The sequence below is a fragment of the Pimephales promelas genome, chromosome 11, assembly GCF_988280905.1.
Source record: "Pimephales promelas chromosome 11, fPimPro1.hap1.1, whole genome shotgun sequence".
Classification (NCBI taxonomy): Eukaryota; Metazoa; Chordata; class Actinopteri; order Cypriniformes; family Leuciscidae; genus Pimephales; species Pimephales promelas.
Window position 1 is genome coordinate 12,939,304 of NC_142779.1, and position 27,294 is coordinate 12,966,597.

General features: G+C 36.5%; 2 protein-coding genes and 1 long non-coding RNA gene across 13 annotated transcripts in view; 1 reads left to right on the forward strand and 2 right to left on the reverse strand.

Moving 5' to 3' along the window:
* Nucleotides 1-3,674, reverse strand: part of LOC120480044 (uncharacterized) — a 44,889-nt gene extending 41,215 nt beyond the window's left edge. For all 4 annotated transcript variants that reach the window (XR_016145516.1, XR_016145517.1, XR_016145519.1 and 1 more), the window contains exon 1: nucleotides 3,584-3,674. This is a non-coding gene — a long non-coding RNA (uncharacterized LOC120480044). The remainder of the gene's footprint in view (nucleotides 1-3,583) is intronic.
* Nucleotides 3,675-4,613: 939 nt separating this feature from the next.
* Nucleotides 4,614-5,717, forward strand: sf3b5 (splicing factor 3b, subunit 5). Of its 2 annotated transcripts, none has more exons than XM_039672898.2 (2): nucleotides 4,614-4,771; nucleotides 5,320-5,717. In XM_039672898.2, the coding sequence occupies exon 2, from the start codon at nucleotides 5,342-5,344 to the stop codon at nucleotides 5,600-5,602; it is 261 nt and encodes an 86-aa protein (XP_039528832.1). In that variant the 5' UTR covers nucleotides 4,614-4,771; nucleotides 5,320-5,341; the 3' UTR covers nucleotides 5,603-5,717. The 2 variants fall into 2 exon arrangements, with proteins under 2 accessions (XP_039528832.1, XP_039528833.1); XM_039672899.2 differs by having other exon boundaries at nucleotides 4,616-4,771; nucleotides 5,326-5,717.
* Nucleotides 5,718-8,572: 2,855 nt separating this feature from the next.
* The window catches only part of phactr2 (phosphatase and actin regulator 2), a 36,655-nt gene continuing 17,933 nt past the window's right edge, over nucleotides 8,573-27,294 (reverse strand). For 3 of the 7 annotated variants that reach the window (XM_089116992.1, XM_089116994.1, XM_089116993.1), the window contains exons 2-13: nucleotides 24,610-24,777; nucleotides 24,201-24,275; nucleotides 21,941-22,078; nucleotides 20,223-20,450; nucleotides 18,834-19,305; nucleotides 17,482-17,654; nucleotides 16,109-16,265; nucleotides 15,797-15,852; nucleotides 14,780-14,841; nucleotides 13,494-13,631; nucleotides 12,040-12,116; nucleotides 8,573-9,790 (exon numbers count right to left, since the gene is read on the reverse strand). In XM_089116992.1, coding sequence (XP_088973118.1) covers nucleotides 9,775-9,790; nucleotides 12,040-12,116; nucleotides 13,494-13,631; nucleotides 14,780-14,841; nucleotides 15,797-15,852; nucleotides 16,109-16,265; nucleotides 17,482-17,654; nucleotides 18,834-19,305; nucleotides 20,223-20,450; nucleotides 21,941-22,078; nucleotides 24,201-24,275; nucleotides 24,610-24,777 — 1,760 coding nt within the window. In that variant the 3' untranslated portion in view covers nucleotides 8,573-9,774. The remainder of the gene's footprint in view (nucleotides 9,791-12,039; nucleotides 12,117-13,493; nucleotides 13,632-14,779; nucleotides 14,842-15,796; nucleotides 15,853-16,108; nucleotides 16,266-17,481; nucleotides 17,655-18,833; nucleotides 19,306-20,222; nucleotides 20,451-21,940; nucleotides 22,079-24,200; nucleotides 24,276-24,609; nucleotides 24,778-27,294) is intronic. The other 4 variants (XM_039672906.2, XM_039672908.2, XM_039672907.2 and 1 more) reach the window with 2 other exon arrangements.

Consider the following 27,294-nt stretch of genomic DNA (forward strand, 5'->3'; position numbering starts at 1 on the left):
AACAAAACAACCTTCGCGAACATGTCTAAGGATTTCGACACAGAGGAATACTTGCTTTTTTTCGCCAGCCATATTTATTTGAACCCGAATACATGGACGCACCAGATACACGTCAGCAGCGTCTTACGTCATCAGTGCCACTAAACGCAGATTGACAACAGAACCGGAAGATAATACAATGCTGAATAAAGTCATAGTTTTTGTTATTTTTGACCTGCTCCTCATCCTCCCTGATCTTGCAGGGTCTGATCCCAAACTGATCCCAACTTTTGGGCAAAGTCCTCAACCTCTCCGCCGAAGAAGCCGGCCAGGGATAAGGGGGTGTCGAGGAGCCGGGTCCGCTCCGTGTCCCACATATCGGCCAAGTTCAGTCAGAGGTGTCGCTCCTGGACCACATTAGTGGATGTCACCAGACCCAGGAAGCGAGTGGTCACTTTCGATGCCCAGAGAGCAAGGTCAGTGGTGGCACGCAGCTCATCAAAGAGCCCTGGGTCAGTCCTGCCCTCGTGCATGTCCTTGAGAATCTGGGTCTGGTAGACCTGCAGAATTGCCATTGCATGCAGTGAGGCGGGGCTACCTGTCCTGCGGCTCTATAGGATTTCGCCACGAGTGTAGACGAAAACCTACAGGCTTTGGACGGATGCTAAGGATAGCCCCTTTCTCGGGGCGACCCTAACCAATGGACCAAAAAAAACAAAACAAAAACAACGGTCCAACCGCGGCAGCCCGGGAAAGTATGGCCGTCATCTCAGGATCAGACTTGGGCAATGCTGAAACACCCGACGGTGGCAGCACAGCCGAATCCTTACTTCCCGAGAACTCGTACCCACCTTGCCGAAAGACACACGCCAGGCATCCAATGAGGGGCACACGGGCGTCATCAGCAAACTCACGGGTTGCAACATCGGAGAGGGCTGTGTGAGCCAAGGATGCATTAGAACACACCGTCACCCTCTGGTCACCCTGGCCACCAGTCGAAGTACAACCTCTTGCGGAGACGGTGGATCGGGGTGTGGATGAGGGTAATGTAATGTTGCGATTGTCATGTTCCCGTAGTGAGAACATTAGTCATCCACAAGACCCCAACCAGAAGTACCGACTCCAACCAGAATTACCTGGGCGAGTCATCTTTAAAAAGCTCTTTTAGAGAGGAATAAACTGATGTTGATGCTGTAGCGACCGGGGAGAACACACACACACACACACACTGGCAGAGCACTGCACAGATCAGCAGGCAATGTGAACTCGCTGGAGATCGCCGTCACACCAACACCGGACAGTTGCTCGACTCATAGAGTGAAGAAAACTCAGAGTTGGCTTGTGGAGTTAAGAGATCCTCTTGGCTCCGAAGTGAAAACATATCTGCATGTTGCCAGCATTCTTCGTTTTATACCCACGAGGTGGGGCGGAGTTACGTATTTCTTTGGCTCATTTTGTAATACTCAAAGTTGAAAGGCTTTCTAAGCGAAGCCTCATTTTGTTGTTGTTCGACGTAACTCGAAGTGACTACGAAAGTGAACTCTTTTTGGTACAAGAAAGAGAGAACCCTTTAAGAACACAAAATATAAGACTGCTGCAGCTGTTTTCAGTTATTACCAGAATCTCTTATCTTATCAAATTTGAGACTAATGCCAGCTGTAAGGGGCCAATAATTTGGTTCTGTAATACTGTGAAATCAAATAATCATGGTCTTTGAGCTGCCATTTCAGTCATTTTGTAGCAGAGTTTCCCCCCACGTGCACTCTTGTTGCAACACTCCGGGGAAATTAAGTAACAGAGAGCTAATATGTTCAGGACATCTCGGCATATGACCTAAGGCAAGAGAAACAGTAGAGTGGCAGTCATTCAGGACATCATTGTAGTTCACATTTAACTGTGACCTTAGGGTGCAGAATTTTTACAGCAATGGAAGCTTGTTTCTTTTCCTCTGCAAATATGATCATGTATGAAACCTAATTAAAAAGATGAAGTCCGTAACATGAAACCATGGATGAACATTTGGGTTGATTGCTCTATTTATAGAGTTTTAGTTTTCACATCTGCCTCTTTTCATTCCTTCCGCTGGTTGTCATTAATATAACATAATTAGAGGTGGACAAAGTACACAACTTCCTCACTTGAGTAAAAGTACGGATACTACTGGTCAAATATTACTCTGTTACAAGTAAAAGTTGTAAAGACAGATTTTTACTTAAGTAGAAGTACAGGGCTTGTATTTATAAAGAATCTTAATGCAAAGAGTAGCTCCTAGAGACAAATTTCTAAGAACATTCTTAGAAATGTGGGTGTTTACTCCTCCTAGTAAAAATCCTAGTAAAGAAAAAAGTAATTAAGAAAGTATCTTAACCCTTAAAAGAGGTCTTGAGGTCAAAATTGTTAGGGACAAGGACTTTTAAGGGGCTTAAGAGTTTCTTTAGCAGAAGAGAAACATTTCAGAAAGACGAAGCGGGAGAATTAATGTGTTGCAGACAATGTATGACAGTGAGTTAATAAGACGCTAAATGGCTGAGAAATCTACAGTTATTGTTCGGCTCGCCTGTGCTTTTTTCACTCCTCCCCTCACTGCAGCTGCACTCTCGACCACATTTCAGGCGAGCCGCGAGACAAGGCGCATCTCAAACAAACCTTTTCATTTCCAGCCAAAATCGAATGTATATGACGATGGATGCTGACGTCAACCTGACATCGGGTTCTGACATCAATCCGACTTTCATTTCCAACCAAAATACAACCCCTGCAAGGCTGGAACCAAAATCATCCCCAGACTTACGTTACTATTTTCAACTGAAGAACGATATTTGTAAAAAAAAAAAAAAAAAAAAAAAAAACTACGATATTTGTCTTTCAAATGAAGTTAAAGTAAAAAGTAAAGTGTATACACCGGTATGTTCAAAAAGTGTACTAGTTCACTTTTAAAAAAACTTTTGCTGATAATTTACTCATCCCCATGTCATCCAAGATGTCCATGTCTTTCTTTCTTCAGTCGAAAAAAAATTAAGGTTTTTGATGAAAACATTACAGGATTTTTCTCCATATAATGGACTTCAATGGACAGTTTCCAAGATGCAAATGACACTTTCAGTGCAGCTTAAAAGGGCTTTAAATGCTACCAGACGATGAATCTAGCGAAACGATCGGTCATTTCAAAAATAAATAAAAAGTTTAAGTTTTATAAGCACAAATGCTCACCTTGCTCTGTTCTGTGATGCGCGTTCATGACTCCTGTTTGAAATCATTCATCAAAATGAATGAATCTTTGGATGACATGGGGGTGAGTAAATTATCAGTTTCAAGACGTCAGATTCATTAGCCGCTAGTAAATAACTAAAAGGATAACAAAGTGCAGTAAATGGAAAAACTATTTGCTCTACAAACCAGTGTGATCATGATTTTGATTTTGATAATTAATTGAAATAATATTATAACAAAAAGGCATACAGTTTAAAATATAAAACAGCATAATAGACAGGTAAAATATATGGAATTGAACATTGAAAGCCTTCAGCATTCAAGTCACAAATGGCCGTGTCTGCTCTTAGGGATAGTTCACTTTGAAATGAATTTTTGATATGTTTTAGCTTACCTCAAGGTCATCCAAGATGTAGGTGTCTTTGTTTCCACATATTTTCAATTTTGACATGTTTTGGTCAAACCGTTGTTGTCTGTCAGTCATAATGCAGGTCTATGGAGCCCACCTCAAAGAGCATGCACAGAGAAGTCAAAATTAAACTTGATTTAATGACTTGTGAATGTAAGTACACACTGATGGCACGAAACGAGGGGTTTGTCTGTTTGTGTGAGAAAACGAACAGTATTTATATGTTTTTTACCTCTTGTTAACAGCCGTCGAACTGCATGTCCAACTGAACCGAACTGAAGAACTGAACCGTCTCCAACGTGACGCCGGAAGTGATCGTGTGCGTATGTATGTCACGCATTGTTTACACGGAGATTTCGGAAGTTTTACCTTTCAATAAACATATTTAGATATAAGGGAAATCGCAATCTCGATATATCTAAATATGTTTAGTGAAAGGTAAAACTTCCGACATCTCCGTGTAAACAATGCGTGACGACCCTTTAAAAATTGTCTCACTCTGAGGTTTTTCATATCAAAATAAGTTAGTACATCTTTCTTGACTCAAACTACTGATTGTAATAAAACTTGCCAGGGAGGGCAGTAGGCTAATAATTTTAATATAGGGTGAGCATGAAGTCAAGATAAAGCAAGAAAACGCAAACTAGATGGAAAAAATAGACGATTTGTTACCTAGAAACCTAATTATGCTAGATAATTAATAAACAGGAAAACTGATTTGAAATAAATTATAGGCCTAACGTGTATTTTTTATTACCGTTGAAATGTTCACCCTGTTGCTAGGCTGACTGTTTTTTTCCCACCCAGTGATTTTTCCTAGTGTAATCTTTACGATACTCCAGTAAGATAATAATATAATATAAAACTTCAATCAATATTTCATGTCCATGTAGCCGTGAAATCAATATTTAATGTCCATGTAGCCGTGTAATAAGGGGGATAATCAGCCACTCCTTATCACAATAATAAACCCTTCAGAATGATCAGGATGTCCAACGCTTGCGGTTCATCAGAGCGGAACTCTGTGTACGGTAGTATTTTCCACACCGACACATATCTGAGTAACTCCTTCCGCTCCTGTTAGCCTGTTTCTAGCACAGCAACTGAACGATTACTGTTAAAGGATCCGTTCCTTTACTTTACTCACATCTTTCTCCGTTTTTTGTACCACAGGTAAGTACAATAATAGTGTTTGTTAATAATAACAAACTACAGTATTGTGGTTTAATAAGAAATTTGATTTCAAAAGGGTGTGATCCGTTTAATGTTAGCTAAATTAGCATAACAAGCTAACGTTACTCAATGTCCACAACGTAGGACTTTTGTTTTTCTTTTTTGATTTACGGTAAGACTGAATAACTTTTGCATTCCGACTTTCCGAGCAACTCTTCATGATCTGAAGCTTAGATATAGCTATTTCTTAACGTTACTGTGTTAACTAACGTTACTTCTGGTCCCCGAAACTCTATCTGGAGTTGTTATTAACGTTAGTCCCCACCACCACACTTGTTTTATATAGGAACAAAAAGTGAAAATATTACGAATATATATATATATATATATATATATATATATATATATCAACTCGCATCTTTTGATGAAAACAAATCTGTATTTTGAAGAGAACCATAACTTGTATTATTTGAGTTCTAAATAATACCAATACATTATTTTGTATATCTGAAGATTTTTAGGTTAATCATTTTCTTTGTTTGTGTCAGAAACAGATTTTTCTAATCAAAGATGACAGACCGTTACAACATTCACAGTCAGCTGGAGCATCTGCAGTCAAAGTACATCGGCACGGGCCACGCAGACACTAGCAAATGGGAATGGCTAGTTAACCAGCACAGAGACTCGTACTGCTCCTACATGGGCCATTTTGACCTTCTCAATTACTTTGCCGTCGCTGAGAACGAGAGCAAGGCTCGGGTCCGCTTTAACCTGATGGAGAAGATGCTGCAGCCATGTGGTCCACCAGCCGACAAACCTGAAGATGCTTAGGGCCATTGTGACTGAATCCCTGCACATTGGGGGACTCTTTAAATCATCTTGTTTGAGAACCCGTCAATGTTTTCTCGCTTTTTTTATATTTTGTATAGGTTGTTGAACTCCAAGAGTGTTTTAAGAAAATAAATGTGATGCCCTCAGAAAAATGCATTGATTGTATTGTTTTAATATTATAACATTTATTTAAATAACAAAAATTTAAGAAATTAATACTTTTATTCAGAAAGGATGCATTAAACTGATAAAAAGGGTGTAAACACAATTATAATTTTACAAAAGATTTCTGTTTTTCTATTTCCTCAAGAAATCCTTAAAAGATTGTTTAAAGTTTTCACAATATCAAGCAGCACAACTGTTTTCAACATTAATAAGAAATGTTTCCTGAGCAGAGTCATCATAGTGATTTCTGAAGGATCATGTGACACTGAAGACTTGAATAAAGATGCTAAAAATTCAGCTTTGCCAGCACAGGAATAAATTACATTTTGAAATAGAAACTCTGTATTAAATTGTAATAATATTTCACAATATTAGTTTTTACTATATCTTTGTCAAATAAATGCAGCCTGGGTTTTTATTAAAAAATATAGTGATGCTAATGTTCTTAATGGATATTAGTTGTATAACCAAGAGGGTTAGGGTCGCTGAGTTGGTCTGGGAAACTGAGTGGGGGTAAACGATGGCAAGTACATTATAAGGTTGGTCTAATAAGTTCATTTACTCTCAATAGGAAATCAGATCTATTTACAGTCCAATGGAAAGTTGCTTCGATCCACTTTGGTATATTGCTCGTTTACAAATGAATCGAGCGAAAGCATAAAAAAGGTGTGGATTTTTCCAATGTTTGTCCGACGAATCAGCACAGAGGAAATTTGGCATCAACATGAGTTCACTGATAAGATATTTGCAGTCTTTGAGCGTGACAGTCAGTGGTTGCCACAATCATAGCAGGGCAAATCCTCGCCAGCTGGCCCCACAGTTTGAGTTATTCTTACAACAGGGTCATTTCTGCAGTGTCAGGATCAGGAACAACATACTGGCACAGCAGATCACCGGTGGTGTTCATGCTGAAGAAGACCAGCTATTTTTAATTTATAACGAGGAATAATGCTGAATTAAACTGTCCAGAAGGAATTATGTATAAAAATTCTTCGCTTCAGCAAATCGTCATTTCTGTAGTAACAAACAACCCTTTTAGTCAGTCATTTCCCTAGCTCTTCTTTCAAACATAATCCTTGCTCCGAGAAAAGAGCACCTGGGCTGCCCACACAAAAAGACCACTAAGCAAACATTTAATGTCCTTCAGTGGTCGGCGCTAACCTTGACAGCATGTGTTTAAGGACGTGGCTATTGCTACATTTAGTCAACCATAAAGCCATCATCTACATCCCTAATGGTAAAATCTCAAATAGCCATAACTTCCAGCGGAAAGCCATTCAATATGAGCAGAGGAAGAACTGTCACATGCTAGATGAGTCTTAAGTCAGCTTGTTATGTGCGCTAGAGCCTAAATGTGCTTCTAGATTAAAGGTCATTGTGCTCCAGCAAATCAGTAATGCCCAATTAATCTGAAAATCTGTCTGTCATGCTGCAATTCAATATAAGATCATAAAGGTTTACGCTTAAAAACATTTTTCTGAGTACATAAGCATATCTATGATTAAATATGTGATAACAGATGCCAGCACCATCTGATTAGAGGCACAAGCAACTGGAGAGGAAAAACAAGTTAAAACAAGCATGAAATCAAATGGAGTGCATTTGGCGCCAATGACGACAGCGCAGGTCATGTCTAAAAGGGCTTGATGGGAAATGTGTGACCAGCCGACATATATATACAATATTTGCTATGTATGCTCCCCAAGAATAAGACTATTGGATCTCATTTACTGTAGGCTGCTTTTACTTTTACAGTAAACGAGGAAACACATGCACAATACTCAATGCATGACTGTAATGCGTCACTGGGAAAACAGTTCAAGAGCACAGCTGACTCCTGAAGTCCTCTTACGCACAACGATTTCCTGGACAAAAGACAGTATTTACAATAGCAAGCGTCTGATTTATCACTTACAATAATGACGTAATACAATCATTTTGACTTAATAGACAATCTATAGCCACTGCAGGGTAATGTCTCCTGCTGTAGGAATCTAACTAGTATAGATGCATTAAAATGGCTTTATTTATTTATATATCCTGTTGCATTTACAATAAAGTAGATTATTTTAAAATGCATCTTCACATAAAAAGTTCACATATAGTAGTTAGCATTTCATCTTGTCGAAGTATATAGATGTATGCTCAGAATAATTTAGGATGTACAGCGTTAAATATGCTTCTAAATTATATGAATTACAAAATCTTAAAAAAAGCATTACAAATGGCATTTATGATCGCTACACTTAATCAAAGATTATAATGAAAGGTGCTTATTTAGCAATGAATCCTCTAGTTTTGTTTGACTAAAATGCTAATGGGTTTTACAGTTGACTGCACCATGAAAAAAAACAGCCAGATGTCCTGGTTTCCTTTCATTCCTTGCACAAATAATTTGTAAAAAAAATGCACTCATAATGTTTGGTTTCTCAGCTCGTATCTTCATTAAGCACAAAATAAAGCAATAATCGATCTGAGATTAATTATGTGTGTATCTATATATATATATATATATATATATATATAAACATGTATAAAAAAAATTAAATATGAACATATCTCTCACTACAATGTGAGAATTTAAAATGTGTAAACTACACCAATTCATACTCCAATAATCCATCCATCTTAAATGGTTCATGATTAAATATTGATGAAATCTAGAGAAATGTGATCTAAAATGGTGATTTGTAAATGGGAGAGCTGTTCAACCAAGATCTAACTAAATATAAACATTTAGAATGACAAGTTAATGTGCTTTCTTACCCCTTTAAATGCTTCTCTGTGAAATAAATCAAGCCAATATACTGCAATATACTGTATTCACATATATGATACACAGACTGTACAATTGATTTGAAATAACTTAAAAGTTTCCCCAATTTCTAACATGAACAAAAAAAAAAAAAGCTAAAAGATTCTGTATTTGACATACAATCAGATATTATATAAAGCACCAAAATGTGCAATAAAGCAATACTGACATTCAAAAATGGACTAAAATAGTGGACTAGAAGCCCTTTCCAATTTTGAGTTAAAACTATTGTTTTACTACATTTTATTGCGTGCAACATCTTGTTCGGCACCACTGTACTTAAAACTCACCACATTATGAACAACCTAAAAGCCAAATCAATGACACTACGTGGATTTTTTTTTTTTTTTGGAAAACTGTCATAATTTTTAGGGGAAAGTATAATGCAAGTTGGATTCTGTCATAAACATATGATGATAGTCTATTCCTGAACAGCAATTATATAAGATATGTTACAACATGACCACATGTATATCAAGTAATCAGACTTTTTTTTTTTTTTAAAGAAAAACAACACTGTAAAGGCACAACATAAATCTGATTACATTCTTTTATACTGAGGATGGTATTAATCTGGATACAGAGGACTAATGGCAGTAATAAACCTGGACATCACAATGGACCTCAATATCCATGTAATGGACACAGAACCAGATACATGAGTCTTATAAAACCTTTTTTTTTTTCACATGCATGGATATTCATAGATATTACTGGACTCTGCACGAATACAGCAAGAAATATGTAATATATACACAACACACAAAAAAAAAACAATCCTCAGAGCTGCACGCATCAACAACGTAAGCCAATGTTGAGTCACTGCACGCGCTCATTTTTACACTGATGTGCTCAAGTGAACCTTTCGAAAATACCAAGGACACTTTAAATTAAAAGAGTGTAAGTCTTATCCTTAGTGTGTGAAAAAAAATTCCTGATATGAAAAAAAACAATTGCATTGCTTTATCTCGTTTGAAGGCCCCTCTCTCTCTCTCTTCATTTCAGTTCATAATTGCATTCCAGGCCCATCTTTAGCTACGCTGTAGCCCCCTAGTGGCTGAAAGCACTAACCAAAGTGCATCCGGTGCCAGAGAAGAGCCGGCTGCCGCAGGGAGCCAGTCTGTTAGTCTCTCGAAGGGAAACATGGTGAAGAGACAGGAAGAGAGATCCACCCCCTCCACCAGGCACCGCCTCAAGGCCGATGAAACCTGCCAAAAAACAGAGACAGCAGACGCTAGTTTAGCAGACAGGACACAGAACAGATTTGAGATATATTTTGAGGAAAAGAGGCATCTAGTGGAAAAAATTGCTGCTATTATAAAGACCCTATCAGCTGCTCTATTAACACTACACTTGCTGAATAAAGAGTCCTGCCAGATATATACTGGTAGATGTCCAACACATCAGATAATGAAATTATTTTTGGTTTATACATTTCCTGAACCCGTTCAGGGTGATTTGCAAAAACGACTGTGATGATAGACATCATGTGACTTTTGCTGTACTTCACATTTACCCCATCATGCTCACACCACATTTTAGGGCCTTAAGATAAACTCTGTCAGCATTTCCTCACACTAATATTGTTTTAAAGGGAATATTTTTTGAAGAATGTTGATAGTCAAACCGTTTCAGTTCCCATTGACTTCCATTGTATTTTTTGCCCATACAATGCAAGTCAAAGGCAAGTGAAATGGTTCGACTATCAACATTCTTCAAAATATCTTCTTTTGTATTCAACAGGAGAAAAAAAAACATACAGGAAGTTTGGAACATCATCAGAGTGAGTAAATGCCATTTTAATTAATTGGATAAAATATCCCTTTAAAGGCACAGTATGTCATTTTTTTCCACTAAAAGTCGCTTATTCAGAACAATAACAAAGGGTTAGCTTGACGATGCCGTGAACGAGCGTGGAATCATGGGAGTTGTCTTCACTGACGGGACTCAAGCAGAAATCATGTTTATGGGTGAGCTAATGTATTAAAGTTTTACTAACTCAGTGGTACGAAGTCGGGCGGGTCAGAGAGACTGCGACATTTTACGTTGCTGTTTTTATTATGCCGCAGTAGCTCCTTTCGCTTTATGCATATTTTATGATTAAAGGTAAGATTTTATGATTTGAACACTGATGGTTACGTTTCATCACTTACTGTATATTCACATGATTTTATTTCATTCTAATGAAATAACCACAAATACTGAATTACTACACATACAGGTCTATTTTATTTGATGAATTAAAATTGTGGGGTAACGCAGAGCTGTTTTACTTGGTCAAAACCATCATACTAATATACATTTGAATGTGTTTAAAGTTACGTTGTTACATTACTACGGTGGCTGGTAAGAGACCACATTGCAGTAGGCTAGATTAATATAAGAATATTAATAAAAGCTGGATGACTTGTTGCTAAATGCTATGCAGAACATTTTTAAATATATTCTATGGTGAAGAAAATCCTGTATTACTGTTACTACAAATAAAGCTCATTTGAGGCCATTTGACAAAATAGTGTTGTCTCTGAGGCATGGTAACTCACAGTAAATCAAGAAAACAATAGATTCAAACAATAAGACTAACAGTGTTGGACTATATAACAATTAGTTTTGCTTTTTCGATAAAGGTATCCAAACAGTTGCTCATCCGTCTAATAAAATACATAATATATTAAAGTAAAACCGGAAATCGAAGGGAACACAGACATGACATTGACAGGTGACGCAATGACACGGGCCGCTACACTGGTTAAAATAGCCGATTTCTCTGAATTCAAACAATGTGGGAAACATATGGGATAATGTAAGTACACAAGTCAGAGTATATATAACATTGTTCTAGTGGTTTCTAGATATTTTAATCCAAAAATGTGCGTTTAAGAGGATCCTTTTGCTGTGGGAACAGCCACACTATCTCAGACAGATTGACAAACTCTGAGCGGTGGACTGAAGGTCAGTGAAAGGCTGATGTACAATCATTTTACACCGGGAGAATCTGTTGTCACTGGTGATTGTCGTTTAAACCTTTCTGGATCCGCGATCAGATTGATTAGTTTAAATGTTTCAAGTGCTGTGAGAAAAGGCTATAAATCTCCACCTCCAACATCCTCACACACAATATAGCCTACTAGCCGAGACTCCTTTATGTGTACAGATGTGACGTAATGATGCAAAGACGTGCTCGAATCTCCAGCGGAAATACACCAGTACCACTGGAATTAAAAACATTATTACAAGTTTACCGCTTTGAATCGAGCTCAGGCAAGCAGGTATTTTTGAACACTGGCTGGTTATGCACTTGCTCAAATTTATTTTGGATAATTTTTAATCCAAAAAAGTTACTGACTGCAGCTTTAATGTCAATTATATAATTTAATTTAAGACAGTATCAGTGACATTTGACTTACTGGACAATAGCCATCGTCCTGACCAGGCTGCTAGTAGTATACACACATACCTGGTAAACTGTTTGCTTTCTTCGTGGACTTCCATTTCTTTGCTTTTAAATTCATTAAGTTCTTTACGTATAGCAGCCTGTGACAAAAAAAAAAAAGCCATTAGTGAAGATGTGATCAAAATTGAAAACAGATGTGCTCCTCCATATTTTTGTCATACATTTTTTTTAAGGATTCTATTGATGAATAGAAACTTATTTAAAATAGACATCTTTTGAAACATTATAAATGCTTTTATTATGATTTCTGATCAATTTAATGTGTCCTTACTAAATAAAACACACAAAAAAAATCATTATAATTCTACAATATGTTAATGTACTGTTTTATGTTTACTGAAAAAAACAGCACTCTTCATTATAATGAACTATTGACCAAAAGTATTTGTGAATCACCATATTTTAAAGCACCAGTCACATGCCCAGTAGGTGGCATCAGTGACCATACAAAAGGCAAGAGATTTTCTGATATTTATATACATGAGAGGACATTACTTATCTTTAGGAACATCGACTATGTAATATAAACTATGCATTTAACAATATAGACAGGTAAATGCATTAATGAAAGTTTATCATTCATAAATTGTAATTAGTTATATACAGTAGAACGAAAATTTGTGTCATTATTAACTTTGGAACACAACATATTTTTCAAGTTTTCATGTAGATTTTGTCCATAAACTGACAGTTAATAGAGACCAGGGGTCTATAAATCCATAAAACTTTGTGTTCGACAACAAATACAGCAGATAACGGGTTTAGGATGGCATGACGGGTAAATATTTTAATACTTTAATTTCCATTTTGGGAGAACTATTAAAGCATTTAGGCTTTAAAATGTGTAAAAATCGTCAACAAGATCTGCAACACTTTACAATAAGGTTTTTTTAAATTAACATAAGTTAAAACATTAGTTAACATGAGCTAAAAATGAACTATTTCTACAGCATTTATTAATTTGTTTTACTAATAAATGATTGAATCAAAAGTTGTATTTTGTTAACATAGAGCACTATGAACTAACATTAACAAACAATGAATGTCATCAACAAAGATTTATAAATATTGTAACAAATGTATTGCTCAATGTTAGATCATGTTAATTAATACATTAACTAATGCTAACAAATGAGACTATTTTAAAGTGTCACCAAAAGATCTTTAAATCTACATAAATGAAAAATAAGCAAGAATGTATTAGCTTAAGATTCCCATTGTCCCAAATATTATAAATTAAAATATTTATTCAGAATAATAATATTAAATAACATTTTTAATTTAAGTAGATTTTTTTATCACCACCAAATATATATATATATATATATTTGTCTCTGGACAATTCTGTTATTTACAATGGGAAAATATTGCTCCAACATTTGCCATGGTGTCTTTACAATTCTCCGCAGCACAGCATGCACCATTTAAAGCAACAGTAAGAGAAAGGAATGGCTTACTTTGTCTGCAGGGGTCAACCTGGTCCAGGGCTTGTCAGCACGCCGATCATAGTCTTTTGCTTCCGTGACCTCCACGTATTCATTGAACCGCAAAATTCTACGTGCCACCAGTTCTGCGACTGTGGGCCGGACGCTGAGCTACAGACACAGACCAATTCCTTTAGTCACCTTTTAATGTGTGTGCGGTCTCCTTCAATGGGAGTTAAACATGTTCCTTCTAGCCTACTGCAAATAATACCTTATGCGAGTGAAAGAATGAATGGCAAACAAAATGCATCCTTGATAATGAAGCTTGTGATGCTGGATGTGACTGACTTTACAAGTGAAAATGTTTAAAAGTGGTTTCTATAAATGCAGTCATTTGTCTACAAAGTACTGTCTATTATTGTACTTTCGGCTAGAACAGGTCAACTTTGAGAAAAATCTCTGTAAATGACTATTGATCTAATTTATAGATCAGTCCATTTAAATTCTCTGCCCAATAACACAGGGCATTAGAAGCATACTAAATTAGAAGGGCCAAATTAAAATGGCCAGACTTCCAGACACTTCTGGCCACTTCTACAACACGTCAGGAATATAAATCTGTTTCTCACTCCCCACATCTCACAAATTACAATTAAGAGTTAGCTAGTGGGTGAATAACATTATTAATTCGGCTCTTTAATCTATTTTCATAACATCTTAACTTATTAAATAATGAATTCAAGTACAAGCCATTTATTTAAGTTGATTAGTTCAAGCCCTGTTCTTAAAAGTGATGTATTATTGATCTTTGATTGATTATTAACTTCCTTGTAAGGCCAGCAGGTGGTGCAATATCCCACAATGATGTCACATTGATGATTTTGATTGACAATTCATAACTTCATGGAGCGTTATGCTAAAGGAACAGGTTGTGTGTTATTTGAAATTAAAGCAAAACATTACATTTATACCTGTAATCTTTCAATATCTGACATCTAATTTCTATGGAGGCTCATTTCTGCCACATAAAAAAAAAAAAAATCATACATTTATTTAAAATAAATTGAAATGATGACAAACCAATTCATAATTATACGATTTTAAAAACTAATTTAAATAAAATGTAAATTATAAAAAAGAAAAACATTGTCAATTATAACCTAATCTCATAATTTAAGAACTTGTGTCATAATCATTATTTACCAAAGCATGATTTTATTTCTTATGTAGCAGAAATCCATACATTCCTGATAGATTGAACAAATTATGAGAATTTAACTCAAAGAAAACAGTCGATGGTCGAATACAGAAGGTTGTACCTTTCGGGACAGTCTTCTTTTAATCTCCTGCTTGGCCTCTTGTTCTTCTTCCTCATTTTTCTCTGAGAAAAGAAAAATTCAAGAAAAATTATTTTGTTAGTTATCATCTTATCCAATGACCAATATTTGCTCTGAAGTTTACATATTAAATATTTGCATATTATATTTGCATAATATTTCCATTTTAGCACAACCAAGGCCATTGAAGACTAAACAGCATGTATCCGACATATTGATTTTTAGTCCTCGTTGTCAGTAAGTGATCAGAGTACAGTGAGAACCAGCTTAGCTTAACAGTAAATAATGGTCTAGAATGAAAGCATGCTCACTGATGAGTCCAAAATATGTTTGTGTAACACTGGCTAAAAATACTGAATATGCCATGGGACCATGAGCATTTCTTAAGGATTCTTTATCTACCCTATGCTGACTGATTGCTTTCAATGGTCCGTAAACCTGTTGTTGCAGTTGTTGATGATGTCATTTGATTTCCAAAACAATTAAATACCTTTTTCCATTTTTTTAAGTTAACCTAACAATTCAAAGTGTCAGTTTACTCATATGATAGCTTCAGTTATTAAGATATTTTTTAAATATTGTAGCTTTTACTTTAGGAAACAATATTAATGACTGCTTTAAACAACTCTAGAATTGGGACATTCTCTTAAGAGGATATTTGTAGCCAAGATGAATTATAATCTCAGGTAAGCAGTGAGCTTAAGGGAACTCTTTGATTAAATGTTTTCTTTTCACCTCCCTGTTTGTCGGCATAGAGATTACAGCTTGTTTGAGCTTCATCACATTCCTAGTCTTATTCAATTACATCACACAAAACAAAGGCAACAGCAATGGCTAAATGACACAGAGACTGAGACACACAGAGATGCCCTTGACTCAATGAACATGTCTCTAACATCAGAGGCAGTAATAAGCAAAAACAAACATTGGAGCCCAGGGCATCTCAAACAAAGCAACTGTCTACAAACTATGTAAATGAGACAGTGACAGGAGACATACGCTTCAGAATATTTCGCTGCTCGAGCTCTTCTGTGGTGGGCCTTTGACTCAGCCGTCTATGGGTGGAAGAAAAAAAGAGTCCGTTTGTAAGAAACCACAGAGACTATTGATGAACCTTTAGCTAGTGTTTTCTAAAAAAAAATAAAAAATGCATAGGTGCCCAATTTATACTCATCTACTAAACAAGTTTATGATAAACAAAAATTCAGTAGGGTGAATCCAAACTTTTGAATTATAGTACAATGATTAAAATAAATTGGCCACATTAGTATTCAATATATTAGCAGTCCAGATCAGGATGGTTTAATGTACCTCACTAGTTTACAGCCGATCTGCTGCCACAGCTCCTGTCGCTGCATCTCTGAGGTCCGTGGGAGAATGTTCTTCTCTTCTAGTTCCTTCTTGCTGGGCCTGTTACCAAGTTTGATAGCAAGTGTGTCCCTGCGTCGAATTTTCATGGCAAGGGAGCCTATTAAAAAGAAAAACAGAGATGCATGATAATATATTGGTAGCATATTTGTTATTGATTGAGTTGTTGTTTTTAAATGCATCATTATAGGTTGATTGGATATATATTGTACATAACGATTCGGATATTTATTTGTGACTTGGATTGTAATTCCATTTTTTACAATTAGATTGCCTTAGTTTGCTGTCACTTGGTTCAATTGCCTGGTCTGAATCGGAGTTCGATTGCTTGCGTTCACATTTAATTATTTGGGTCTGAACCACATAGCGTTTGCATCATCAAAGCATCAGTTGTTTACAACAGAACAGATGCTTGATAACATTGACGCAAGAGAAGACAAAAGCAGCAAACCTCACTTTTATATTTCAGTTTTTGAAACTTTGGTTTTGTTTTCAAAGCGCCACCAACTACAACCGTACCCTTTTTATGCAGACTAGAGTTTGGAAATTCGAACTAACCGAACTCTGACATTGATTGAACCCAAGTCGCACTAAAAGTGCTAGTGTGAAAGCACCTTTCCATGAAATCAAAATTGACCATTCTTATTTTATTTATTTATTTTTTCCAGAAAAATGCAGTATTTATTACAAATGATCTTGTCGGAAAACACAAAAGGAAAGAAAATCATGCCGCCTTTAAAAGTTTATCTTTAAAAACACTGAACTTAGTAAGGATGTAAAATGTCATCTTTAGCAAATCACAAAATCACAAGTTCTCATATCTTAATTCACTTGTAGAATTAAACACATTTAAAACGGTAAAGAATTTCAATGGGGTCCATTTATCAGTTGATCGGCATTGCACATAAACACACATTAGAATAAACTTATATTTGCATTCTGACACCAGTGAAACATCTTCAGACTGCAGTGTGGAAAGAACAGAAAATGAGAAACAGGCGTCAGTCTTTGCAGGAATGTGCTCTGCATTGTGCACTGGCAGGAAAGTCTGCAGAGTAATCAGCATGTCAGAAAGTAACGCTGCATGTTTTTCCAGTTTGACAAACTAAAGGCTTGGACATCCGCTTTGCCAAAATTCTTTGAAGTTACAAGTGAAACTTCTAAAATGAAGATGCCTCTAAGAAATATATCACCTTTACTTGTGCTACGGGCTGTTTTGATTATGCATAAACATCAGGCTGATGACACATACGTTTACTAGAATAATCGACATGCAAAGTAGAAAAAGTAGAGAAACAAGGGGGTTGAACACGTACTAGAGGTATACTCATCATCGTCCTCCTCTTCTTCGTCCTTGTAGAGTATAGGTCCATCTGAATCATCCGAGTCGTTGGCCTGGTTTTCTCGAATCGAGTCAGGAATGACGGTCACCTCTGGGCTTTCCACATTGACGGTTTGTTGTCTCTCTCCCCCATCAGTCCCAACAATCCTACAAAAGGCCAAGCCAAACACTCATTTAGTTTACCTAACATATTCATGAGCCGATGAGCCGTTATCATAATCAGGGAAAAAGGGAACAACATATTCAAGACTTTAAAGAGGTCATAACATAATTTTTAAAATTATAAATGGACCTCAGGAAAAATGTTAATGTTAGTAAGGCTTTTTTAGCTTAGAGTCAGAAAATAGTATTTCATGGCCATTTTCTCTCCTCTCTCTGACCGTTTGAACTAAATGGTTTGTTTTTGGCTGCTGTGCCTTAAAGAAACGGCCACTTCACATGTGAGATGACTGCTACGCTTCAGTGATCACACTTTTTTTTACTCAACATTTTAAGTAGCACATGCTTGACAATCTGTCCTGTTGACTCATTTTGATATAACACATTCAGTGCAGTTGTAATGCTTTGGCTACAAAAGTTGAGATCCAAAAACTAAATCAGAAAGGGCTCCATATATAATTATGCGATAATATTCCAAACAAGACAAATAACAATATTACTAAAAATGTATCACTAACCACATTTCCTATCACACAAGTTACAAGATCAAAGTCTATTTGATGTCTCATGAAATACTGATTACAAAACCATTTTGGCAAGCTATTAAAAAATACCTGACGTTACATTGCTGAAATAGTTGCAATACCAGTCAAAAGTTTGGAGTCAGTAAGTTTTGTTTTGATTTTTCTGAAAGAAATGAATAATGTTATTTAGCAAGGGCCCCTTAATTTGGTCAAAAGAAACTACTTAAAGTTAAAAATAAAATAAATACTGTTCTTTTTAACTTTCTATTCTTCCAAAAAAAAAAAAAAATCATGCTTTCCACAAAAATATTAAGCAGCACAACTGTTTTCAATATTGATAACACAATTAAACGATTACATTTTGAGCCCAAAATAAGCACATTATAGTCATTTTTAAAGGATCATGTTTCCAACCACCTCTTTTTATGAGTATTTTGGAATATTGCATTAAAAATGCAGGTTGGAAATGGAAAGATGTGCAATTAAATTGACCCCAATCTCATTAAACGTCTGATTGGAGGATGACACACAGCATGACTTGCCATTAGGGGAACATACTGACATGCACATGTGCTAATCAATATTAAAAGCACAACATTGGAGGAATACAGATATTACAACAAATAATAACTAGTAAACCGACCTTTGTATCTGGTCTGCCGCTGCCCTTTCTTTCTCTTCTTCGCTCTCTGTGTTCACAGGTTCACATAAAGTGTCTAAGGAGAGTTCATTTGAGGATCCAATGAAGGATGTTTCCTCTGTGGCTTGGTTAACATGAGGCTGTCTTTTGTCCATCTCAGCAGAAGACTCGGAGAGTTGATCGACACCCTTCCCATCCTGCGATTTCTCCTCTGCTTTCTCATTACAATTTGAGGTTAATTCTTTTTTCCTTTGGTCCTTTTTAGAGGAGCTTTCCACAGTCTCGGACGGGGTTTTGGAAGGGGGCCGCGGTGACCTGGAGGGTGCGGGTTTTTTGGCCGACTTGGCTTGTGCAGCTGTTAGTTCCGAGTTGTTGTTCTTAGGGGTTTTCGAGCAGGTCGATGAAGATGATTGAGCCGAGGCCTGAGTGGAACTCTTGGATGTGCCTGCGGTTTTCTTAGAATTCAATGTTTTTGCTGTGAAGAAATTCAGAGAAATAGAGATCTTAAAACGATTTAAACGAAGTTAATGGCTACACCAACAACAATGGCAGTGTTTTAAAAGCTTTCCTAAGAATAGAAACGGATTACTTGTTCTAAGATATAATGACAGAACTAAAAGATAGTGTATTTTCACATGTAGGTTCACCACTAAAAAAAAATAAACTTCCTTTACGAAGAACACTGCTGACCAAAGATATGAGTTTAGTTTCAGATTCACATGAGCCAACACTGTAAAAACCCCAGATTATTTGTTTTATAGAGTTATGTATTCATTTGTTGAAATTAAGAATATTAAAATATTGCGCATGAATAAATAAATAAATAAAAAAGTGCTTCAGTTAAATGAGGAAGCCGTCAAGCTACCAATGATGGGACACAATGGACAGGTAAAAGGATAAAGGAACAGCAGTGTGGAACAATCAGCCCCTGTTTATACACAATTACATGAGTGTGGTGTACATGCACAAAGTCCTGGTTACATGCAAAATGCAGCACAACTATTATACCATTCAGACACAAAGGCAAACATCAATACAAGATTATAATAGGTTTAACAATGAGACATGTAATGCAAGCAGATTAACAATACAAGAAAGCCATACTGGGTCACAAATGAGTCAGGATACAACTTTGCACAGTAATGGATAACATAAACCCAAACTAGTTAAAGCATGAATCCAGAAAACTGCACATTTGCCCATTCTCAAACAAATGTAGATCGATTTTGCTGACATTTCTGACAGCTTTTTGTGTTCTCAGAAAGTCCAAGTTGGTTCCCAGATTGACTGGTCAGGGGGAAAGAGATGCAAGCAGGAACCCCTCCATGCAGAGCTTGTTCCCCACACATGCAATCACAATGCTCCATTCTCAATATGGACACGTGTACTCACCATTGCCACGAGTGGCAGTTCGGGTGATTTGTTTGGGTGGAGGAGCGGAGACCTGCTTATTGATGGTCTTGGTTACCTTTTTACCCCCTGCTTGGCCACCTTTCTTCACACCCGAGTTTGTGGCCTCACCAGAGAGTTTTGGGGGTGTGGTCTGGTTTTTTTTAGTAGGGGTTTTTGGAGTGGTTGACTCACTGGCCTTTGGGCTGGGCTTGCTGTCATTCCTCTCTACTGAGCACAGAGGAGCAGAGCACCCTAAACTGTCAGGTCAGCACATTGTCAAATAGTATAAACAGAGAATTTAGCTCAACATTCTAATTGGATAAGCAATGTTTTAAGCCATTTTTTAATACACAAATATGACCAGACATACATTACATGAAGTAGCAACTGTGACCTATATTAATTGGCTGACAAAAAAAATGTACATTGTCATATATAATGGCATTCCAAGATTCGCAATTTATTCAGCAAAGAAGCGATAAAATGATCAAGTGACAGAACTTCAGTAACAATTTAAAAGTCTTCACTATTTTAAATAAATGCTGTGCTTTTGAACTTTGCCATCGCAGGAATAAAATTACATTTTAAAATACATTAAAATAAAAAATAAATGCAGCCTTGGTGAGCATAAGAAAAATACATCAAAAACATATTGATGACTATGTGTAATGTAATTTATATTCATTTAAATTATTTATTCAAGTATTTATTAATTAAACCTTGGTCTTATGCTCTTGGTGGCATTTTATAAAAGCGTTTTATAATGGGTTTTCTTCCACACAGCGCAAACACCAAGTGCCTTTAATGCTTTAGTGCATCTATTCCCTCAGCCACTTCAAAATTAACCCCATGAAAAATTAATTATTTTCATTGTTTGGAGGAAATGTGGTGGAAACTATTCCAGAATTGTTGTAGAACATTAAAGAGGAAGCACTGATAAGAAATAAAGAAAAAATTCCAAAATGGTGTCAGCCTAAATAGCACACTACCCATAAAAAGATTGTCTCAATACAAAGCATAACATCCATCATGTTATTATTCAAAAAGGTTTTATTCTAGCTTCAAAGCCAAATATACTTAACTATACGGCACATTAGACACTAGTGGGCACCGCACCTCCTAAGCAGGTCAGACAATCAAGAGATGTTTATTAATGACATATTCATGAACAATGACACGAACAAACTTCAAAAGGAACAAATATAACCTTGTCAGGAAATGCTCTTGTTCCACAAATACGTCATTTTTATAGTTAATTCAGAACTTGACAACGTTTACCACATTTCACTGAGCAAGATAAAACTGTTGCTCCAAAGCTGCTCACACTTCCTCTAAATAACCAGCTCATTTCTAATGTATGACTGACAGTCTTTATGAACCCATTTTGATACATTGTTCTTTGCACACACGTTGATTTCACTAATGTTGTTCAATCACAATGATATATAAAATGATATGGATGGTGTGATATGCAAAAATTAAATTACAAAAAAAAAAACACGGTGAATAATTTTACTAAACCTAGAACATAATCATGCTGCAAAACCTATGAAAGGACCTTCCAGTTAGACTAAATAATTTTACTCATTAGTGGATTGAGCTTAAAACATTAACAAAAAACAAAAAACAAAAAAAACATTATCGGTACAGTTGGACAAGCTATGGACTCAACCATCTTTATTTTGCACAGTTTTACCGGATTAAACAGAAAACTGTACCTTCTGGGTCCTCTGCCACTGCCGCCAAGTCTTTCACTTCAGGGACCAGTTCTGGTGTTTCAATGTCCACTTTGACATTTTCAGTAACTCCACTGGGCAATGCATGACCATTCAAGGTCTCTGTGTTCAAAGGATCATCTAAAGATAGACAAAAATGGCTTAGTTATCATGGAACCAATACGACATGCCTGCTATTCAGTGAAAACACAATTTTGCTACATCAAGTCATCCTGCAGACGTTTAAAGACTGTAAGCTCAATAGATTGGCCGGTGATTTTCTGACATGCACATTTTTTTATGTGTGTGAACATGAAGTCCAGAAAGTCGAATAAATGAACAATCTTTCATTTATTTTTAATTCCCTTTGCTTTTCATTTGTTTATGGTTACTGACATTTTTCTTCAACAGTAGGTGATGGTGTCATAGTCGTTAAAGACTAAAGATCGCATCCGATAACCCACTAGCACCACTTCACACATGAGGAACAGAGATGCTTATTTCACCCTTTAACCTCATTTAAACATGGGTTACTGCAGGAAACTGCCTTCAAGGGCGCCGCAAAGGGGTGGAAGGTTAGGACGAGGCTGATTTAGGGCCCTGAAGAGCAGAACCCCTTTTTCTTTTCTTATTTCTTTTCTCTTTTTTATATATAAATTAAATGTGCTGGGGCCCCTCATGCACTAAATGTGTATTTTGTCCGTTTTGACCATTTAATATTTAAAAAAACAAATAATGTATTTACGGTTTCAGTCACACCCCTCCCCCTCACAATGGTTCATTCCACCTGCGCTGTCCGAGCTACGATCGCTAGTAGCGTCTCTTGCTTATTGCACTTCATGTGATGCTGTGCAGACAGTGACACACGCAAGCATGTCACATCAAAAGTCAGGGGATCAAAAATGGAAAGAAAAGAAGGAAAGAGAAGACAGAAAACGGCAAAGTCGACAGTATGTCACGCAGTTTTTCAAAAATAAAGGTAGCCTGCCGTATTCCTGTATTCCAAAACTTTCAGAGTTACTTATTTTTGTTTAGGGTGACCAGAAGTCCCGGAAAAATTCAGGACAGTCCCGAAATCTAAACGGTTGTCCCAATTCCGAAACCGGCCATAATTGTCCCGAAAATTATACTAAAGCAAACTCTTGATATAAAACATTAAAAACTATCCGTGGAAGTTGAGTCGTCCAGCAGCCAGCCCCCTCAAGTTGTAGCAGCCGCAGCTGTGAGGACAGTGAATGTGCAAACTTTTGTTTTGTTGACGCACGAATGGATTCAAAGTGTTCACGTGTATATCTAGACGTGAATTTAACGCGCTATTCGCGTCTGGTGTGAACGCAGCATTAAAGGAGTGATAGTGACTGTGTGCAAAAAAGAACTGATGTCTGATGTCGGGTTACACTTGAAGCAAATCATCTACACAATTATTTAGTTTTCCTATTTAATGACTGACAATTTAGTTGTAATAATAATTTTGGCATAAGGCTTATTAGCATTAGGCTATACCCTGAAAGATCTGTTTTAGCCTGTGCACGTTACAACAGTAACACATTATTTTTTCACATTTGAGCTCTCGATAAAAATGACGAAATCAGTTTGGCCGTTGTGTGTCGTGTGTTCTGTGAAGTGAAGTGACAGTGCTGCTGGTACAATCGATGCTGTCAAACTTGACGTTCTTAATGTGAATAAAATGCCACAGAAAAAAAAGAATATAAAATGTGTTTGTACTAAACATTGGGTACACAGAGTTTCCTAAATAGATATTTTAATATTTTATATTAAGAAAACTAAACAGGCCAATAAAAATAAGCTGATGTTTCTTGATTGAGTAGTTTGACCCATTTGAGATTATAAGAGATATGCTTACATTATGTTCTGTTGTGCTTGCAATTGAGATAATAAGTTTTAAAAACATTTATTATCTCAAAGCCTAAACCTTTTATGTAGGCTATAGTACATATTTCTATTCTCTTGTTTTTGTAGGCTTTGTACTCATCTTTAGACATTTAACTATGCAATGTGCTAGTATCTTTTTAAAAGTATACTGGGGATGTGTAATGGGTTAAATTTTATCTGTATAAAATGTAGGGGGCCAAGAAATTTTGGTTTCCAAAAGGCCCAGAATTTCTGGCGGCACTCCTAACTGCCTTTACATTGTATTATAAATCAATTTAGACAAACAAACTAATAATTCTAATGAATCATTCATTTAATTTGACAGAAAACAGCTCAGCATCACATTCACTTGCTTTATTTAAAATCTCACCTTGCTCTGGAATAAGGACACCTTTCCTTATGAGCTCTTCTCGAGTTTGCCTGGTGGATATTTTCCTCTCCAGAACTATAAAGACGTAGGACATATCAAGACATCATTATATCAAAAACACTATATGGTTACTATGGCTCACAGAGTTCAGTAAAAGTGCAGGCTGCTGCCAGCTGTAATATGTTGAGTGCAATAAATGTTATGATCCCTGGTGTGTCTACCGTATCCATCCAACATAATCACCACTTGAATATCATGCTGAATGAAGTAACGTTCATGAAGTTTTAGGAAGCATCAAAGAAAAGCCAAGAGGGTTATCTCTCATTGAGATAACTACATTCTGAATATACATAGATGGATATATTGTCCCAAGCATAAACATTAAAGCAAAATGCTATTAGGGACATACCCTTGGAGAGGTCCTGAAACTTATCACTGGTCCTCTTCTTTCTCCATTTCCAAGGTTTAAAGATCTTGCCCAGAGAAGAGAGCTTTCCTCCCTTTCCTTTCAGCTGAGGAGACTGCGAGCTTCCCACGACATCACAGTTGGCCAGAGAAGATTTTTCCAGACCGTCCACTAAAAGCGAATAAACGAAAGGAAAAATGAGAACATTAAATGAAATGAAGAATAAAAAAATGCAGCTGAAACCATCTTTTGGACCTTGGTTACCATTGAAGTCAATTATATGGAGAAAAAAATCCAGGAATGTTTTCATAAAAAAACCTTAATTTCTTTTCGATATCTTGGATGACATGGGGGTGAGTAAATTATCAGCAAAAGTTTTTTTAAAAGTGAACTACTCCTTTAATCACTGAACAGATCGATTATTTTAGGTTAGGTGCTGCTCTCTTGAAGTGCAAGGTTTGCAATTGTGATTCAGCCAAGAATTGAACTCTCTTCCACCCCACCCTGACTACTACATTTCTTTTTAAAGAAGACATATTTCCACATGGCCCACGCAAAGAGATATTAAACCCGTTCATCAAACATAATCCAACAGAACAGCAGACCTATAGTCACAGACACACCTCGCCAGATGAAGTGTAAAATGATCACAAGAGCATTTCCACACAGCTAAATGAGATCAAAAAACTCAGAACAATAAACAAAGAGTCAGACTCCGAAGCAGTGGCACCATTTATCATTTTAAGAAATGCATACACACTTACATTGTTCTCAGCTGAATCACAGCAGAGACCCCCGGTCAGTGTGTGCATGTGTCATTGTTATTTTTGCCAGATTTTTCATACAATGAAAGTCAGTGGTGCCCAATGTTGTTTGGACTTCCAATATTCCCTTAAAATCATTTCTTTTTGTATTTTCCACAGAAGAAAGTCAAAAAGAAAGCACTGTAAAAAAATTAAAAAAGACGACGTTTCGTAGTTTCATTTCCAAGAAAACACGATTCCAGAATTTATTACCAAATTTCATGTTTATTTGTTCCTTGACATTTCTTCATAATTATTTGTTTTAACATCATTTTTTTCCAGTGATGTCTAAGAGGACATGAATGTGAGTAAATTATGAAAGAATAGGAGAGGAGAAAGTAATTTCCTGGCTCTTTGGAACTATGATTCAGATGGAATCATAAATATGATTCAAACTGTCCATTACTAAAATCCTCACACACCCAAATGTAGCTTAACATTGACATTTACCACTCATTTCCTATGTGTCACTATAATTTCATTAGATCCTAGATGCATAGATTTGCTGTCACAGTGCAGAAAACAGTGTATTCTCAGCTCAGCATGTCGACAACACAAACCAAACTCTTCCAGAATTAAACTACAACTAGTGTTTGAGAGTGGGTCAAAGTAGACATTGTTCTCAGGCAGCCAATAAAAACCATAGACTGATATTATGCTAATCTGTTATAAACCTATTTAGCTTGGTGCAGGAAGTAAGACTGGAATTACTGAGAACTTTTTTCAGGCAGTTTAGAATCAGTTCTTTCAATTTATCATGCACTTGAAGGAATTTTCATTATTATTCAAATTTCATTATTTCATTATTACTGATAACACTGGTATTTTGCAGGCATCAGGGAGCCACTATCAGTATGCAGTGCACTGACACTTTGTAGGGAGCGGTGGTACCGATCACACAATTTACAAAATAAGAGAAGATGTCTGCCAATGATGATTGCCAACACAAAAGAAGATATTTTGGCAGTAACCAAACAGTTTATGGGGCCTGGACACAGAATGGGAAAGAAATACTATGGAAATCAATGGGGTCCATCAACAGTTTGGTCACCCATATTCTTCAAAATATACTCTTTTGTGTTCAGCAGAAGAAAGAAATTAAATACGGTTATGGAACAACTTGAGGGTAAATAAATGACAGAATTTTTGGGTGAACTATCTCTTTAAGCTCCAAAACTACACTTCAGCTACACATCAATACACCACTTAACTGGGCAATCACGTGAATGCTATAATCTGTTAATATGGCCGCCCAACACGCACATCTTCCACAAAATCCAATCCTAAATTCCTAAATCTGATATTTTTCACACAGAAATGTGTGAGACCCAAACATGAAGCCTGTTTTTCACACTGCACGGAGGGATTTCATTAGCAGACACATGTAACAGGAATGTGCTAGGTAGCATGTCTGTGATCTTTTCACCACCATCATGAGAATGCCAAAGCGCCTCTTCACTAATCAATTATCGCTAAGGAGCCACTGACGCTAAACTTCATTGGCCTGTCAACAGCCAGTTGGCCACTGATTGGATTATTAATAGAATGTGTTACTCCCAGAACTCCTAGGGTTGAGAGCAGTCTCTGAGATCAAACCTCAGAGGATCAAGCACAATAAAAACAAAGAGAACACCGGTTCACAACCGAGCAAGCAGAATTCATCTGAAGGGCACAGATGAACAAATGTGGATGCTGCAGAACAAAAATAGAGCCACCTGTACATTGTTGAAAAAAATGACATAATGCCAGTTTGATACTGACAGTGACACCAAAAAGGTCATAGTTGCATGGAATGTTTTTAAACCAATAAAAAAAAAATTGGATAGCCTTAAAGGGTTAGCAGTACACCAAAACCTGTTGTTCCAAACCCGTAAGAGTTTCGTTC